Below are 18,632 nucleotides of genomic sequence, written 5' to 3' on the forward strand. Positions count from 1 at the left end.
TTTCCTTCCAAGCCCTGCCGTATGCCCAAACAGTGGTTTACCCCCACATATGAGGTATCAGCGTACTCAGGACAAATTGGACAACATCGTTCGTGGTCCAGTTTTTCCTTTTACCCTTGGGAAAATAAAAAAATTGTTGCTAAAATATCATTTTTGTGACTAAAAAGTTAAATGTTCATTTTTTCCTTCCATGTTGCTTCTGCTGCTGTGAAACACCTGAAGGGTTAATAAACTTCTTGAATGTGGTTTTGAGCACCTTGAGGGGTGCAGTTTTTAGAATGGTGTCACTTTGGGGTATTTTCAGCCATATAGACCCCTCAAACTGACTTCAAATGTGAGGTGGTCCCTAAAAAAAATGGTTTTGTAAATTTTGTTGTAAAAATGAGAAATCACTGGTCAAATTTTAACCCTTATAACTTCCTAGCAAAAAAAAAAATTGTTTCCAAAATTGTGCTGATGTAAAGTAGACATGTGAGAAATGTTATTTATTAACTGTTTTGTGTCACATACCTCTCTGGTTTAACAGAATAAAAATTAAAAATGTGAAAATTGCGAAATTTTCAAAATTTTCGCCAAATCTCCGTTTTTTTCACAAATAAACTCAGAAATTATCGACCTAAATTTACCACTATCATGAAGCCCAATATGTCACGAAAAAACAATCTCAGAATCGCTAGGATCCGTTGAAGCGTTCCTGAGTTATTACCTCATAAAGGGACACTGGTCAGAATTGCAAAAAATGGCAAGGTCATTAAGGCCAAAATAGGCTGGGTCATGAAGGGGTTAAAAGTATATTTACCATAAATGAACACACTCATAATTTATTGACCATCTATTACCTAAGACTTGTTTTAAGATCTCCTATATATAGCAAGGCTTAATCTGTGGCACTTCCCACAACAATATATGAACCAATCAGAAGAAATGGAAGCAAACGCCAAATAAAATCTAAACACTTTATTAATAAATAATACTAGTGCAAGTACAAAAAATTAAAATATGAAGATACTAGTGCACAATAAAACTGCCCTGCTGGGTAATACACCCCTAATAAATCCTAAATGTCCCCGTTTGTTAACGCCCACTTGGCTAAATACCATATATTTTGTTATAGAGGCCGTTAATAATTCAAGAAATTATTCATATACAAAGTGGCTTATACAAGCCTACATATCATTAAGGAAGCAAAAAAATCACCCTCAGTACTGTATATGAAAAGTAGAATTAAAATAGACAAAAAATTGCTATTAATACTTCATTATAAAGTGCTCAGTGCAAATACTTAATCAATCATAAATTATATATAATATGTAGTACAATAATACGGGTAAAAAGATACCTCAATAACATCTTAAGGTCCCGTCTCACATAGCGAGATCGCTAGCGAGATCGCTGCTGAGTAACAAGTTTTGTGACGCAACAGCGACCTCCATAGCGATCTCGCTATGTGTGACACGTACCAGCGATCAGGCCCCTGCTGCGAGATCGCTGGTCGTGTCAGAATGGCCTGGACCTTTTTTTGGTCGTTGAGGTCCCGCTGACATCGCTGAATCGGTGTGTGTGACACCGATCCAGCGATGTCTTCACTGGTAACCAGGATAAACATCGGGTTACTAAGCGCAGGGCCGCGCTTAGTAACCCGATGTTTACCCTGGTTACCAGCGTAAATGTAAAAAAAAACAAACAGTACATACTCGCCTTTCGGTGTCCCTTGCCGTCTGCTTCCTGCTCTCACTGACTGCCGGCCGTACAGTGAGAAGTGAGAGCACAGCAGTGACGTCACCGCTGCGCTCTGCTCTCGCTGTACGGCGGCTCAGTCAGAGCAGGAAGCAGACGGCAAGGGACCTGGACACCGAAAGGCGAGTATGTACTGTTTGTTTTTTTTGGTAACCAGGGTAAACATCGGGTTACTAAGCGCGGCCCTGCGCTTAGTAACCCGATGTTTACCCTGGTTACCCGGGTGCTGCAGGGGGACTTCGGCATCGTTGAAGACAGTTTCAACGATGCCGAAGTCGTTCCCCTGATCGTTGGTCGCTGGGGAGAGCGGTCTGTGTGACAGCTCCCCAGCGACCACACAGCGACTTACCAACGATCACGGCCAGGTCGTATCGCTGGTCGTGATCGTTGGTAAATCGCTTAGTGAGACGGGGCCTTTAGGTATAGCAGACATAAATCAGTCTATGCTTGAATCAATATAAACACAGTGTAAAGAGCACACCTGCAAAGGGCATAGCCTCACTTATTTAAAGCAGGCATATCCAGCTTAATAGTCTTAACAGCAACAAAAAGTGGACAGTGGGAGATCAGCTAAAATAGACATAAGGAAAGGGGTATACGACCTAGTTGAGCAGTATGGGTCCCCGACGCACGTTTCGCGTTCCTGCTTCTTCCTGGGGGATTTACCTTGTTTTAAGATCTTTTGTGGTCAACCCTGAAACAGAATTGCACCTCTCAAATGCATCTTCAATTTTGACTTCTAAATATCATTTTGTCTACCATCTCTCTGTAGTGCCAGTTCCTCCACTCCACTGCCCAGCAGATACATTGCTATTCTCTACCTTGCCACTCCATACCTGTCTTTACTCATTTCCACCCAACTCATAACCCTCTTTTCTCTTTAGATGCTCGTAACGTACTTTCCTGAGGGACTTATCCTATGACTCTCCTGTTTTCTAGATACCATACCTTCATAAAATGAAAATCCAAGTCTTCTGACAAGTTTGCACCCAGCGATAACCTGCTTCGGTCTGTGAATCCTGTGCCAATCTTGTGACTCTTTCTACCCTTTCTTGCTAGTGCAATGGTAATTAATCTGACCTGGTGTTGGTAACGCTGCTTCTTTTCTGTTGATGTTTTTCTACCATTTCTGGTACAGCATTGTCGATTGTAAACTCTTCTGTACCCTTCTCCTTTTTGTACCTCTGTCGTCTACTGTGCATTACGATAGGTTCATATTAATCAGGATGAATATTGTGCTCAGGGGAAGAATAATATTTCACCTAAACTTTTGTTCCTTACATGTCTATTTGATCAGTAAGGCTATGTGCACACGTTGCAGATTTCCTGCGGATCCGTAGCGTTTTTTGTCTTGCAGAAAAGCTGCAGATCCGCAAGTGATTTACAGTACAATGTAAATCAATGGAAAAAAAAAATAATGGTGCGGAAAATTCCATGCGGAAACGCTGCAGATTAAAAGAAGTAGCATGTCACTTCTGCAGCGTTTTTGTACCCATTCCATTATAGAAATCAGCAGGGGTAAAAAACGCAGTAAATCCGCAGTAAATCCGCACAAAATCCACACAAAAGACACGTCAAATCCGCACCTGCGTTTTCTGCCAAGAGATGCCGAATCCGCACAAAAAATTCCTGAGGCTAATCCGCAACGTGTGCACATAGCCTTAAAGTTGTGCAGATCAATACTTTGCCTTCACCCTGTGCATGACTGCAGTAACTTAGATTTGCTTTTACACAATTGTAAGGGGGTAGTGAACAGAAGACACACTCAGCATCTTATAGCCTCTGCAAGTAAACATCACCATCTGCTGGTCAAAGGCTATAAAGAAAGTGAAAGCTAAAAGGATCACAGTAGTAGGAACCACAGAGTGGAAGACCTGTTGATCTGGGGAAGAGATTGAAGACGTCACCGGGTCAGGTTACAGTTGTGTTTAGTTACTAAATGTAAAAGGCCTAGCCGAGCTGAAAAGGGGAGCAGTTGGCGCCAGAGCAGGTCATGTGGTCTCAAAGAGGGCTTAAAGCCACTATCACCACAGAAGGGTTTGAGAGCGGTCAGATGATGGAAAACTCCTGAGCAAAGACGAAGATCGGTGACTTGTGAAGAAGATTGTTGACCTGAGCTAAATGGAACACGGTGACCCATGCCAGTAGAAGACTGTGACCCGTGCCAGTAGAAAACCGTGACCCGTGCCAGTCGAAGACCGTGACCCGTGCCAGTAGAAAACCGTGACCCGTGCCAGTTGAAGACCGTGACCTGTCCCAGTAGAAAACAATGAACCATGCCAGTAGAAGACCATGACCCATGCCAGTCAAAGACCGTGATCTGTGCCAGTCGAAGATCTTGACCTGTCCCAGTAGAAAATAATGATCCATGCCAGTAGACCCGTTCCAGTTGAAGACCGTGACCTGTGTCAGTAGAAAACAATGAACCGCGCCAGTAGAAGACCATGACCCATGCCAGTAGAAGATTGTGACCAACGACAGTAGAAGACTGACTAGAGCTGAACCAGGCTTGAGAGGGGATCTGGAGAGGAGCATTCCTGTGGGCCGTTCCTTCCAGCATAGACTTACGGCACAGGTTGTGGTCCAGGGAATGAAGACGGTCAGTGTGACGAGCTCACTGTGTAACAAGTGTCTAACAAATCTAGAACTTGTGACCTAGTAGGAAATACCGGTGGTCCCTGCTAGGGCCAGTGTAATGATAAGAGTCTGTTAAAGAGAATAAGACGATGACGCCCGTTAAGCTGAAAACTAAAGGCTGACCATTACTGGTCCACGGTTATTTAACTGCTCGATAAGGACAGTGTATGTAATAGAAGGTTGTATAGACATCGCTGAGCTCTGACAGTGTCATAATATACTGTATTGACCGCTACCCCCAATATACTGATATTCTCCTTCTTTGGTGGCTCACCACCGTCTCCTTCTTGTCTGTGCTGTTGACTCTCAGTAACCTGTTTACACAGCTACCATCGCCTTGCATTGTATAGGACACAGGACCACAGACTTTTGCAGTAATGTTTCTGCTAATAATGTACATTCCTATAGAAAATGCACTTTATAATGAGATGAGCTTTGACAGTTGTGTGATATTGCCATGTGTGTGATCGTAGGTAAAGCCCTATGATGCCGGCACATGTGTGTGTATATATAGAGCTACAATAAGTCTCACGGGGGAGCTGACGTGATGACTTCTGCATTGCCTACTTCCTTCTGGATACTCAGTTTTTTCTTCGTTCAGGAAATCCTCCCTTACAGACACATATATGAATTGGAAATCACATCCCCTCAGCACCTTTCTCCCAGTTCCAACTGCTGGTGAAATATTAACCGCGACTGTCTGTCCTGCACGCTACATACCCCCGTCAAAGCCAGAAACTTGGACCTTCAGAAGAAACTCTTCAAGCAAAATCACAACCCATTTACTGGAATTAAAAATTCTGCATGTCCAGCTTTGGCCACTTCAGGAGGACACTTGTCCGCTGTGGATTTAAATCATAAGGATATCATCTTGGCTTCTCTGTGTCTCGGAAGTTAATCACCATCTACTGAGATGGAAAATGCGGGCCCCCTACATGTGAAGATTTGGATATGGGTGTGACTGGTAGGTAATTATTACAATATGATTGTGCAAAGCTTTGGCATGGTATCTAACAGCCTGCATGAATGATCCAGGCTCTGGGAGGCATGATTGACAGGAGGGGTCTGGCTGAATCCATAATATGTGAGAGATGATGACCTTCTGAGTGACGAGATTACCATGTACTCTCCTCCGAACACGTGTTGTGGCTGTCAGACAGCAGCAAGACATGCGGCAGCAGGGACAGAATTATCGAGCACGCTGAAATCACTCAGATAACACCCAAACGTGGTCAGATAACACCCGAGCGTGGTCAGATAAAACCCGCGACCCCTAGTCCCCGCAATCCCCAGCCCTGTGACCCCCAGTCCCCGCAATCCCCAGTTACCGCAATCCCCAGTCCCCGCGACCCCCAGTCCCCGCGACCCCCAGTACCTGTGATCCCCACTCCCTGCGATTCCCAATCCCCTGACCCCCAGTCCCTGTGATCCCGAGTCCCCGTTATCCCCAATTCCTGCAACCCCCAATCCCCATGGTCCCATGTCCCTGTGATCCCCAGACTCATGATCCCCAGTCTCCACGACCCCCAGTCCCCGTGACCCCTACTCCCCGCGACCCCCAGTTATGTGATCTCCAGTTCCCGCGATACTCAGTCCCTGTGACCCCCAGTCCCCATGATCCCCAGTCCCCGTGACCCCCAGTTCCCACGATCCCCAGTCCTCGTCACCCCTAGTCCCCGTGATCCCCAGTTCCCGCGACCCCCAGTTCCTGTGATTCCCAGTCCCGCGATCCCCAGTTTCCACGATCCCCAGTCGCCGCGACCCCCACTCCCTGCGACCCCCAGTCCCTGTGATCCCCACTCCCCGCGATTCCCAATCCCCGTGACCCCCAGTCCCTGTGATCCCCAGTCCCCACAACCCCCAGTCCCCGTTATCCCCATTTCCTGCAATCCCCAATCCCCACGGTCCCAAGTCCCTGTGATCCCCAGACTCATGATCCCCAGTCTCCACGACCCCCAGTCCCCGCGACGCCTACTCCCTGCGACCCCCAGTTATGTGATCTCCAGTTCCCGCGATCCTCAGTCCCTGTGACCCCCAGTCCCCATGATCCCCATTCCCCGTGACCCCCAGTTCCCACGATCCCCAGTCCTCGTCACCCCCAGTCCCCATGATCCCCAGTTCCCGCAACCCCCAGTCCCCGTGATTCCCAGTCCCGCGACCCCCAGTTTCCACGATTCCCAGTCGCCGCGACCCCAGACCCCGTGACCCCCAGTCTCCATGATCCCCAGTTCCCGCGATCCCCAGTCCCTGTGACCCCCAGTTCCTGCAACCCCAGTTCATGTGACCCCCAGTCCCCGCGATCCCCAGTTCCTGTGACCCCCAGTTTCCATGTCCCCCAGTCGCCGTGACCACAGACCCCATGACCCCCAGCTCCCATGATCCCCAGTTCCCGCGAACCCCAGCTCCCATGATCCCCAGTCACTGTGACCCCCAGTTCCCGCGAACCCCAGTTCCCATGATCCCTAGTCCCTGTGACCCCCAGTTCCCGTGACCCCCATTCCCCACGATCCTCAGTTCCCGTGACCCCCAGTTCCTGTGATCCCAAGTCCCTGTGACCCCCAGTTCCCACGACCCCCAGTCTTCATGAGCCCCAGTCCTCACGACCCCAGTTCCTGTGATTCCCAGTCCCCGTGACCCCCAGTTTCCACGACCCCCAGTCGCCGTGACCCCCAGACCCCGTGACCCCTAGTCCCCATAATCCCCAGTTCCTGTGACCCCCAGTTCCCGCAATCCCCAGTCCCCGTGACCCCCAGTCCCCATGACCCCCAGTCCCTGCGATCCCCAGTCCCCGTGACCCCCAGTCTCCGCGACCCCCAGTCCCCGTGAACACCAGCAGATCCTTCTCTGGACGTCCTCAGCATCGCACAGGTGAGACCCTCGGGCAACAACTGATGCCTGATAATGAGTCTATCCAGAAGACAGGATCTGCTGGGGCCGTGAGGACCGGCATCTGTGAAATGCTGCTCTAACCTAAGTGACAAGATGGAAGCGAGACTTCATCCCCATCCCCATTAGTAAGTGTACAGCTCTGTGCTGAGGGACTGTATACTGCCGGCACAGAGCAGCGTCCCCGTCACCAGCCATGTTTCACCTGGTGTGAGGCTGCAGCAGGGCACGCCACCACAGAAGAAGCGTCGGGTGAGGAAACCTCAGTCCCTGGTTACAAGTCTGCGGCCGTCACTGGCTATAGGTGTCAGGCAGAACAGCAATATGCAAAAAGTCTGAAAACAGGCAGAACACATGAGACCCTATGTAATAAATCAGCATGCAATACATCCCATGTAATTAATCAGCATACAATACATCCCATGTAATAAATCAGCATACAATACATCCCATGCAATAAATCAGCATACAATACATCCCATGTAATTAATCAGCATACAATACATCCCATGTAATAAATCAGCATACAATACATCCCATGTAATTAATCAGCATACAATATATCCCATGTAATAAATCAGCATACAATACATCCCATGCAATAAATCAGTATACAATACATCCCATGTAATAAATCAGCATACAATACATCCCATGCAATAAATCAGTATACAATACATCCCATGTAATAAATCAGCATACAATACATCCCATGCAATAAATCAGTATACAATACATCCCATGTAATAAATCAGTATACAATATATCCCATGTAATACAGCAGTAACGGTAACATCCCATATAATACCTATAAAAGGACAGTACATACCTGATCCGTTACAATAAGGCAGTATATACTAGTTCCCATATAATAAGGCAATATATACTACATCCCATATAAAAAGGCAGAATATACTAGATCACATATAATAAGGCAGCATATACTAGATCCCATGTAATAAGGCAGTATATACTAGATCCCATTTAATAAGGCAGCATTTACTAGATCCCATAAATAACACAGTATATATTAGATCTCATAATACAGCAGTATATACTAGATCCCATTTAAAAAGGCAGTATATTCTGCATCTCCTATAATAATGCAGTATATACTAGATCCCATATAATTAAGCAGTATATACTAGATCCCATATAATAAGGCAGTATATATTAAATCCCATATAATAAGGCAGTATATACTAGATGCCATATAATTAAGCAGTATATATTAGATCCCATATAATAAGGCAGTATATATTAAATCCCATATAATAAGGCAGTATATACTAGATGCCATATAATTAAGCAGTATATATTAGATCCCATATAATAAGGCAGTACATTCTACATCTCCTATAATAAGGCAGTATATACTAGATCCCATATAATAAGGCAGTATATACTAGATCCCATATAATAAGGCAGTATATACTAGACCCCATATAATAAGGCAGTATATACTACATCCCATATAATAAGCCAGTATATACTAGATGCCACATAATAAGGCAGTATATACAGTACTAGATCTCACATAAGGCAGTTTATTCTAGATCCCATATAATAAGGCAGTATATACTAGATCCCATATAATAAGGCAGTATATACTAAATCTCATATAATAACGCAGTATATACTAGATCCCATATAATACGGCAGTATCTACTAGATCCCATTTAAGAAGGCATAAAATACTAGATCCCATGTAAGAAGGCGGTATATAGTAGATCCCATGTAATAAGGCAGTATATACAGTACTAGATCTCACATAAGGCAGTTTATTCTTGATCCCATGTAATAAGGCAGTATATACTAGATCCCATATAATAAGGCAGTATATACTAGATCCGGTATAATAAGGCAGTATATACTAGATCCCATATAATAAGGCAGTATATACTAGACCCCATATAATAAGGCAGTATATACTAGATCCCGTATAATAAGGCAGTATATACTACATCCCATATAATAAGGCAGTATATACTAGATCCCGTATAATAAGGCAGTATATACTAGATCCCATATAATAAGGCAGTATATACTAGATCCCATATAATAAGGCAGTATATACTAAATCCCATATAATAAGGCAGTATATACTAGATCCCTTATAATGAGCCAGTATATACTACATCCCATATAATAAGGCAGTATATACTAGATCCCATATAAGGCAGAATATACAAGATCCCATATAATAAGGCAGTATATACTACATCCCATATAATAAGGCAGCATATACTAGATCCCATAAATAACACAGTATATATTAAATCTCATAAAACAGCAGTATATACTAGATCCCATATAATAAGGCAGTATATACTAGATCCCATATAATAAGGCAGTATATACTAGATCCCATATAATAAGGCAGTATATACTATATCCCATATAATAAAGCAGTATATACTAGATCCCATATAATAAGGCAGTATATACTAGATCCCATATAATAAGGCAGTATATACTAGATCCCATATAATAAAGCAGTATATACTAGATCCCATATAATAAGGCAGTATATACTAGATCCCATATAATAAGGCAATATATATTAGATCTCACATGAGGCAGTATATACTAGATCCCATATAATAAGGCAGTATATACTAGATCCCATATAAAGCAGTATATACTAGATCCCATATAATAAGGCAGTATATACTAGATCCTATATAATAAGGCAATATATATTAGATCTCACATGAGGCAGTATATACTAGATCCCATATAATAAGGCAGTATATACTAGATCCCATATAATAAGGCAGTATATACTAGATCCCGTATAATAAAGCAGTATATACTAGATCCCATATAATAAGGCAGTATATACTAGACCCCATATAATAAGGCAGTATATACTAGATCCCATATAATAAGGCAGTATATACTAGATCCCATATAATAAGGCAGTATATACTAGATCCCGTATAATAAGGCAGTATATACTAGATCCCATGTAATAAGGCAGTATATATGAGATGTCTAATTGCTGGCATCTATGATACTCCATTCAGGTGTCATTGAATCTGATCTGAGCAGAGGAATCCATTGATGGCCTCCAGGACGATGATCCTTCCCATTCCCAGCATGAATACGCTGACCAGTGCTATGTAATGACACACACAGCCGTGCGCCATGATGCTTGTCAAACGTTGGGTTGAGGTATCGCCTCAGTTAGTTTGGTGGTAATCCGATATCAGAGAAACTTTCCGTTTAGCTATGATGGACAGGTGGAGCTTTTGGAGGACAGATTGTGCAGACACCTAGGTACAGGGGGGCAGAGATCAGCTGTGGTGATGTCAGGCAGCAGACATACGTGTCTAGTGGCCCCATCACTAGTGACCTGGGATGTCTCCGCGTGGGCTCTCTACATAGGACTTCATCAACCACAGAAGTAATATCCCAAATAGAACAGATGTTCCGGAGAATCTGAAGGCTAGTCTTAGGTGCCCCTCACTGCAGAACAGGGGCCTCCTCCATACTAGTAGACAAGCATCATATGCAACTTTCACAAAAGTTCAGGAGACCCCAGGAAACTGACAATTTGTCTGAGCAGAAAAAAATGATTGATCATATGGTGATTCAGACTGTAATGGTCCACCCAATGCATGGATGCTCCGAGTCTGCCAGATCGTTCCTACAAAGTGGCCCTAATCAACGCCTGTGAAGGGCGATCCCGAGCGCGGCCCCAGTCTTTGACAACAATAAAGTACGGTAAGTGATATGGCTGATAACGATCAATCATTTCACCCCACTGATCGTAGGGTCCACATGAATGAGTTTTCAGGTCATGCTAGCTCATCCAGGCCACCGTTAGCCGGTGTGTCTCATCCTTCATCTTCCACCACAGTAATGGCTTCCATAGTCATGAGAAGTGCCGAGTGTTGGGTGTCCTCTACTGCACGAATCAGCATTATATGGCCACGTGCTCGTGGCTACTGGGAATGTGACTGAGCATTTCTTGTAGGGGAAGAGAAGGCTTCCTCCTAATTTTTCAGATTGAATGTAAGGAGTTACGAGACTTAAAGGAAACCTGACTAGTGATGAGCGAGCGTGCTTGGATTAGGAGTTATTGGAGCATGCTCGGGTTCTAACCGAGTGACTTCAGAGTCCCCGTGGCTGCATGCTTTGTGGCCATTCCGATGGCCGGTTTGTTAGGAGATCCCTGCATGTGGATTCTCACAATGGAGAAGATGGAGACATTTTGCTCTCCATCCTCTCCGCACCTGTGATCTGATTCTGTGTTCTGGAAGAATTGGGTCACACTAATCAGACACTCGGAGTTTGATCGTACACTATAATGGAAATCATTGTCTTGGAGGAGACAATCTGCGCTCGTGTGACACTACCCGATGTATAGCAATATTGAGTGAGGCATAGTGGTGTTTGTGGATACAGCGAGGCAGGGCTACGGCACGTCTCTAACATCTGCAGGGTATGACGGCATTATAAATGCATAACACGGCGGTCATTATACACACTGCTATAGGGAGCACTGCAGTGCAGCAGGCGACATTGTGCTGCTTTGTGCAATTAGTCCCAGTGATGGCGGCATGGGTAGGATCTATAATCATGGTCATGTTGTAATCATATATTCTAGTACAGTGAGACATTTTGGTTTTTCTGTATCACCTTCCTCTATTGTTATCTATGTAGAATGGATCTGGAGCCCATAATCATTGAGGACAATGGCAATATAAGGGAAACTGTAACGGGCACTATAAGGGGCACTATAAGGGACGCTATAACAAGCATTATAACAGGCACTATAACCAGCACTATAAGGGGCACAATAAGGGACGCTATAACAAGCATTATAACAGGCACTATAACCAGCACTATAAGGGGCACTATAAGGGACGCTATAACAAGCATTATAACAGGCACTATAACCAGCACTATAAGGGGCACAATAAGGGACACTATAACAAGCATTATAACAGGCACTATAACCAGCACTATAAGGGACGCTATAAGGAACACTAACATGCACTATAACGGGCACTACAAGGGACACTACAACGAACACTCCAACGTGCACTATAAGGGACACTATAACGTGCAAGATAATGGGCACTACAAGGGACACTATAACCATCACTATAAGGGACACTATAACGTGCACGATAACATGCACTATAATGGGCACTACAATGGACACTATAAGGGACACTATAACGTGCACTATAACCGACACTACAAAGAACACTCTAACGTGCACTCTAATGGGCACTACAAGGAACACTCTAACGTGCACTCTAATGGGCACTACAAGGGACACTCTAACGTGCACTCTAATGGGCACTACAAGGGACACTATAAGGGACACTATAACGTGCAAGATAATGGGCACTACAAGGGACACTACAAGGGGCACAATAAGGGACACTATAACATGCACTATAACGGGCACTACAAGGGACACTATAAGGGACACTATAACGTGCAAGATAATGGGCACTACAAGGGACACTATAACCATCACTATAAGGGACACTATCAGGAACACTACGAGGGACACTATAAGGGACACTATAACGTGCAAGATAATGGGCACTACAAGGGACACTACAAGGGACACTACAAGGAACACTATAATGGGCACTCTGAGGGACCTTATAATGGACACGTTCTTCATATTGGTTGGGCCCACCTTTGGCCTCAGCCTTATGTGTTGGAAGTACTTAATGCTGATTCATGCTGATGCTTCTGAAAGTTGAGAGTGACGGGTGACTTCTCTAAATGGTTTTTCCATATCATCACCAGTTATTTCAGTTGCAATGACCTCTGGCAATTGTCCAAGCCACTGCCATAATGGGTTTTCCCACCACAAATGTCCATATAAGCTATAAATGATTGACTGGTGGGAATCCAGCCACTAGGACCCCCTGGCAGAGAAGGCAATGCTCCATTATGTCTTCTGATTTATATGGAACCTCTCGGATCGGACTGTACCGGCCCATCCTATTAATGTCAGAAGGTTTTTGGTGGGAAAATCTTTCCCATCTTTAGGACTTCACCCGCGTGACGACTTTCTCGCTCTTCTCTATGTCCTGAGCTTCTGCCCTTCCAGCTTGTTAAGTAGCTTTCCAGATGGCTTTCCCAGTTCCTCAGGCAAGAATGCAGCCTTATTACACATCCGAGGGCGACACGTGTGGATCTTTCCTTATTGCTGAGTAACTGTTTCTGAACGTGTTCATCTCACTTCCTCTCTTTGACCCTTTCACCCTGTTCCAGATCGTAGCCGATGGCCTTCATGAATGTTTCCACAGCTCCTGGAGTCATGTACAAACACCACATGAAATTGTAATAATGAGCTTATTTTGGGACCACAAAACCACATAACATAGTTCCCACACACCCTGCAGTCTTCACTTTCTAGATTTATATGGACGGGCCATAATATTGTACGTCAAGACTGTGGGATGGGATCTAATGTTACGTGCATGCCAGATGTGTTCCTCTAAAGTCAGTATCCTAATGAAGAACACATTGCCACGTCTAGGACAGCGCACAGGACGTCCATTGTATAGCAATTATTATTATTTATCATTACAGCACCATTTATTCCATGGCGCTTTCCATGTGAAGGGGGGTATACATAACAAAAACAAGCGCAGTAATCTTACACAATGCAAGTCACGACTGGTCCAGGAGGTCAGAGGACCCTGCCCACGAGGGCTCACAATCTACAAGGGATGGGTGAGGACTAGTGATGAGCGAATATACTCGTTACTCGAGATTTCTCGAGCATGCTCGGGTGTCCTCTGAGTATTTTTTAGTGCTTGGAGATTTCGTTTTCATCGCCTCAGCTGAATGATTTACATCTGTTAGCCAGACTAAGTACATGTGGGGGTTACGTCAGGGCCGGACTGGCCATAGGGCACTTCTGGCAAATGCCAGAAGGGCCGGTGCCAGTGGTGGGCCGCTCAATCCGCCGCCCCCGCCGTCGCATTCAACTATACCGGCGTATAGACGCCGGTACAGTTGAATGCAATGATGGAGGAGAGAGCATCTACAGACGCTCCTCTCCCATCATTCCCCGCTCTGCCTCTGACACTGCGGGTGTGCGATGACGTCATATCATCGCGCACCTGCTGTGTCCCGGGCAGACTGCAGCGTCTGAGACAGGAGCAGGAACCAGGAAGCAACGCTGGGCACGAGGAGAGGTGAGGAGAGTTTTTTTTTTTTCTGGACTGTGGGGCCATTCTCGGAGGAGGTGAGGGGAGGAAGAGAAGAGATGTGGGCTGTATATAGTTCTCTGTGGGCTGTGCTGTATACTGCTGTGGGCTGTATATAGCTCTCTGTGGGCTGTGCTCTGTGCTGTATACTGCTGTGGGCTGTATATAGTTCTCTGTGGGCTGTGCTCTGTGCTGTATACTGCTGTGGGCTGTATATAGTTCTCTGTGGGCTGTGCTCTGTGCTGTATACTACTGTGGGCTGTATATAGTTCTCTGTGGGCTGTGCTCTGTGCTGTATACTGCTGTGGGCTGTATATAGTTCTCTGTGGGCTGTGCTCTGTGCTGTATACTGCTGTGGGCTGTATATAGTACTCTGTGGGCTGTGCTCTGTGCTGTATACTGCTGTGGGCTGTATATAGTTCTCTGTGGGCTGTGCTCTGTGCTGTATACTGCTGTGGGCTGTATATAGTACTCTGTGGGCTGTGCTCTGTGCTGTATACTGCTGTGGGCTGTATATAGTTCTCTGTGGGCTGTGCTCTGTGCTGTATACTGCTGTGGGCTGTATATAGTTCTCTGTGGGCTGTGCTCTGTGCTGTATACTGCTGTGGGCTGTATATAGTACTCTGTGGGCTGTGCTCTGTGCTGTATACTGCTGTGGGCTGTATATAGTTCTCTGTGGGCTGTGCTCTGTGCTGTATACTGCTGTGGGCTGTATATAGTACTCTGTGGGCTGTGCTCTGTGCTGTATACTGCTGTGGGCTGTATATAGTTCTCTGTGGGCTGTGCTCTGTGCTGTATACTGCTGTGGGCTGTATATAGTTCTCTGTGGGCTGTGCTCTGTGCTGTATACTGCTGTGGGCTGTATATAGCTCTCTGTGGGCTGTGCTCTGTGCTGTATACTGCTGTGGGCTGTATATAGTTCTCTGTGGGCTGTGCTCTGTGCTATATATAGTTCTCTGTGGGCTGTGCTCTGTGCTGTATACTGCTGTGGGCTGTATATAGTTCTCTGTGGGCTGTGCTCTGTGCTGTATACTGCTGTGGGCTGTATATAGTTCTCTGTGGGCTGTGCTCTGTGCTGTATACTGCTGTGGGCTGTATATAGTTCTCTGTGGGCTGTGCTCTGTGCTGTATACTGCTGTGGGCTGTATATAGTTCTCTGTGGGCTGTGCTCTGTGCTGTATACTGCTGTGGGCTGTATATAGTTCTCTGTGGGCTGTGCTCTGTGCTGTATACTGCTGTGGGCTGTATATAGTACTCTGTGGGCTGTGCTCTGTGCTGTATACTGCTGTGGGCTGTATATAGTTCTCTGTGGGCTGTGCTCTGTGCTGTATACTGCTGTGGGCTGTATATAGTTCTCTGTGGGCTGTGCTCTGTGCTGTATACTGCTGTGGGCTGTATATAGTTCTCTGTGGGCTGTGCTCTGTGCTGTATACTGCTGTGGGCTGTATATAGCTCTCTGTGGGCTGTGCTCTGTGCTGTATACTGCTGTGGGCTGTATATAGCTCTCTGTGGGCTGTGCTCTGTGCTGTATACTGCTGTGGGCTGTATATAGTTCTCTGTGGGCTGTGCTCTGTGCTATATATAGTTCTCTGTGGGCTGTGCTCTGTGCTGTATACTGCTGTGGGCTGTATATAGTTCTCTGTGGGCTGTGCTCTGTGCTGTATACTGCTGTGGGCTGTATATAGTTCTCTGTGGGCTGTGCTCTGTGCTGTATACTGCTGTGGGCTGTATATAGTTCTCTGTGGGCTGTGCTCTGTGCTGTATACTGCTGTGGGCTGTATATAGTTCTCTGTGGGCTGTGCTCTGTGCTGTATACTGCTGTGGGCTGTATATAGTACTCTGTGGGCTGTGCTCTGTGCTGTATACTGCTGTGGGCTGTATATAGTTCTCTGTGGGCTGTGCTCTGTGCTGTATACTGCTGTGGGCTGTATATAGTTCTCTGTGGGCTGTGCTCTGTGCTGTATACTGCTGTGGGCTGTATATAGTTCTCTGTGGGCTGTGCTCTGTGCTGTATACTGCTGTGGGCTGTATATAGTTCTCTGTGGGCTGTGCTCTGTGCTGTATACTGCTGTGGGCTGTATATAGCTCTCTGTGGGCTGTGCTCTGTGCTGTATACTGCTGTGGGCTGTATATAGTTCTCTGTGGGCTGTGCTCTGTGCTATATATAGTTCTCTGTGGGCTGTGCTCTGTGCTGTATACTGCTGTGGGCTGTATATAGTTCTCTGTGGGCTGTGCTCTGTGCTGTATACTGCTGTGGGCTGTATATAGTTCTCTGTGGGCTGTGCTCTGTGCTGTATACTGCTGTGGGCTGTATATAGTTCTCTGTGGGCTGTGCTCTGTGCTGTATACTGCTGTGGGCTGTATATAGTTCTCTGTGGGCTGTGCTCTGTGCTGTATACTACTGTGGGCTGTATATAGTTCTCTGTGGGCTGTGCTCTGTGCTGTATACTGCTGTGGGCTGTATATAGCTCTCTGTGGGCTGTGCTCTGTGCTGTATACTGCTGTGGGCTGTATATAGTTCTCTGTGGGCTGTGCTCTGTGCTATATATAGTTCTCTGTGGGCTGTGCTCTGTGCTGTATACTACTGTGGGCTGTATATAGTTATCTGTGGGCTGTGCTCTGTGCTGTATACTACTGTGGGCTGTATATAGTTCTCTGGGCTGTGCTCTGTGCTGTATACTGCTGTGGGCTGTATATAGTTCTCTGTGGGCTGTGCTCTGTGCTGTATACTACTGTGGGCTGTATATAGTTCTCTGTGGGCTGTGCTCTGTGCTGTATACTGCTGTGGGCTGTATATAGTACTCTGTGGGCTGTGCTCTGTGCTGTATACTACTGTGGGCTCTGTGCTATATATAGTTCTCTGTGGGCTGTGCTCTGTGCTGTATACTACTGTGGGCTGTATATAGTTATCTGTGGGCTGTGCTCTGTGCTGTATACTGCTGTGGGCTGTATATAGTTCTCTGTGGGCTGTGCTCTGTGCTGTATACTGCTGTGGGCTGTATATAGTTCTCTGTGGGCTGTGCTCTGTGCTGTATACTACTGTGGGCTGTATATAGTTCTCTGTGGGCTGTGCTCTGTGCTGTATACTACTGTGTGCTGTATATAGTTCTCTGTGGGCTGTGCTGTATATAGTACTCTGTGGGCTGTGCTGTATATAGTACTCTGTGGGCTGTGCTGTATATAGTACTCTGTGGGCTGTGCTGTATATAGTACTCTGGGCTGTGCTGTATATAGTACTCTCTGGGCTGTGCTGTATATAGTACTCTCTGGGCTGTGCTGTATATAGTACTCTCTGGGCTGTGCTTTATATAGTACTCTGGGCTGTGCTGTATATAGTACTCTGGGCTGTGCTTTATATAGTTCTCTGTGGGCTGTGCTGTATATAGTTCTCTGTGGGCTGTGCTGTATATAGTTCTCTGTGGGCTGTGCTGTATATATTACTTTGTGGGCTGTGCTGTATATATTACTTTGTGGGCTGTGCTGTATATATTACTCTGTGGGTTGTGCTGTATACTACTGTGTGGACTGTGCTGTATACTTCTACGTGGGCTGTGCTGTATACTACTGTGTGGTCTGTGCTGTATACTACTGTGTGGTCTGTGCTGTATACTACTGTGTGGTCTGTGCTGAATACTGCTGTGTGGGCTGTGTTATCTACTACGCGAGCTGTGCTATAGTATGCAGGCTGTGCTGTATACTATGCGGTTTGTGCTATATAATATGCGGGCTTTGCTATATACTATGGGGAGTATATTATATTCTATGGGGGAGGCCATGTTATGTACTATGTGGCTGTGTTATATACTATTGTGGGGGTATATTATATTCTATGGGGGAGGCTGCGTTATATACTATGGGGGGCTGCATTATATTCTATGGGGGGCTACATTATATATTATGGGGAGGTGGGCTGTATTATATTCTATGGGGGTTACATACTCTGGGGTGGCTGCATTATACTCTGTGGGGTGGCTGCATTATACTCTGGGGTGGCTGCATTATACTCTGGGGTGGCTGCATTATACTCTGGGGTGGCTGCATTATACTATATCGAGGACTATGGGGAATACGTTATACTATATGAAGAACTATGGGGTGCATTATACTATGGGAAGTGAATTGTACTACATGGATGACTGTGGCGGTGCATTATACTATATGGAGCACTATGAGGAT

General features: G+C 45.7%; 1 protein-coding gene across 1 annotated transcript in view; it reads left to right on the forward strand.

Annotated features, from left to right (window-relative positions):
• Window positions 1-4,869: 4,869 nt before the first annotated feature.
• Window positions 4,870-18,632, forward strand: part of LOC143773234 (erythropoietin-like) — a 175,120-nt gene continuing 161,357 nt past the window's right edge. The window contains exon 1 of the mRNA XM_077260726.1: window positions 4,870-5,338. Within this exon, the coding sequence (XP_077116841.1) occupies window positions 5,326-5,338 (13 nt within the window). The 5' untranslated portion in view covers window positions 4,870-5,325. The remainder of the gene's footprint in view (window positions 5,339-18,632) is intronic.

Source organism: Ranitomeya variabilis, chromosome 5 (genome assembly GCF_051348905.1).
Source record: "Ranitomeya variabilis isolate aRanVar5 chromosome 5, aRanVar5.hap1, whole genome shotgun sequence".
NCBI lineage: Eukaryota > Metazoa > Chordata > Amphibia > Anura > Dendrobatidae > Ranitomeya > Ranitomeya variabilis.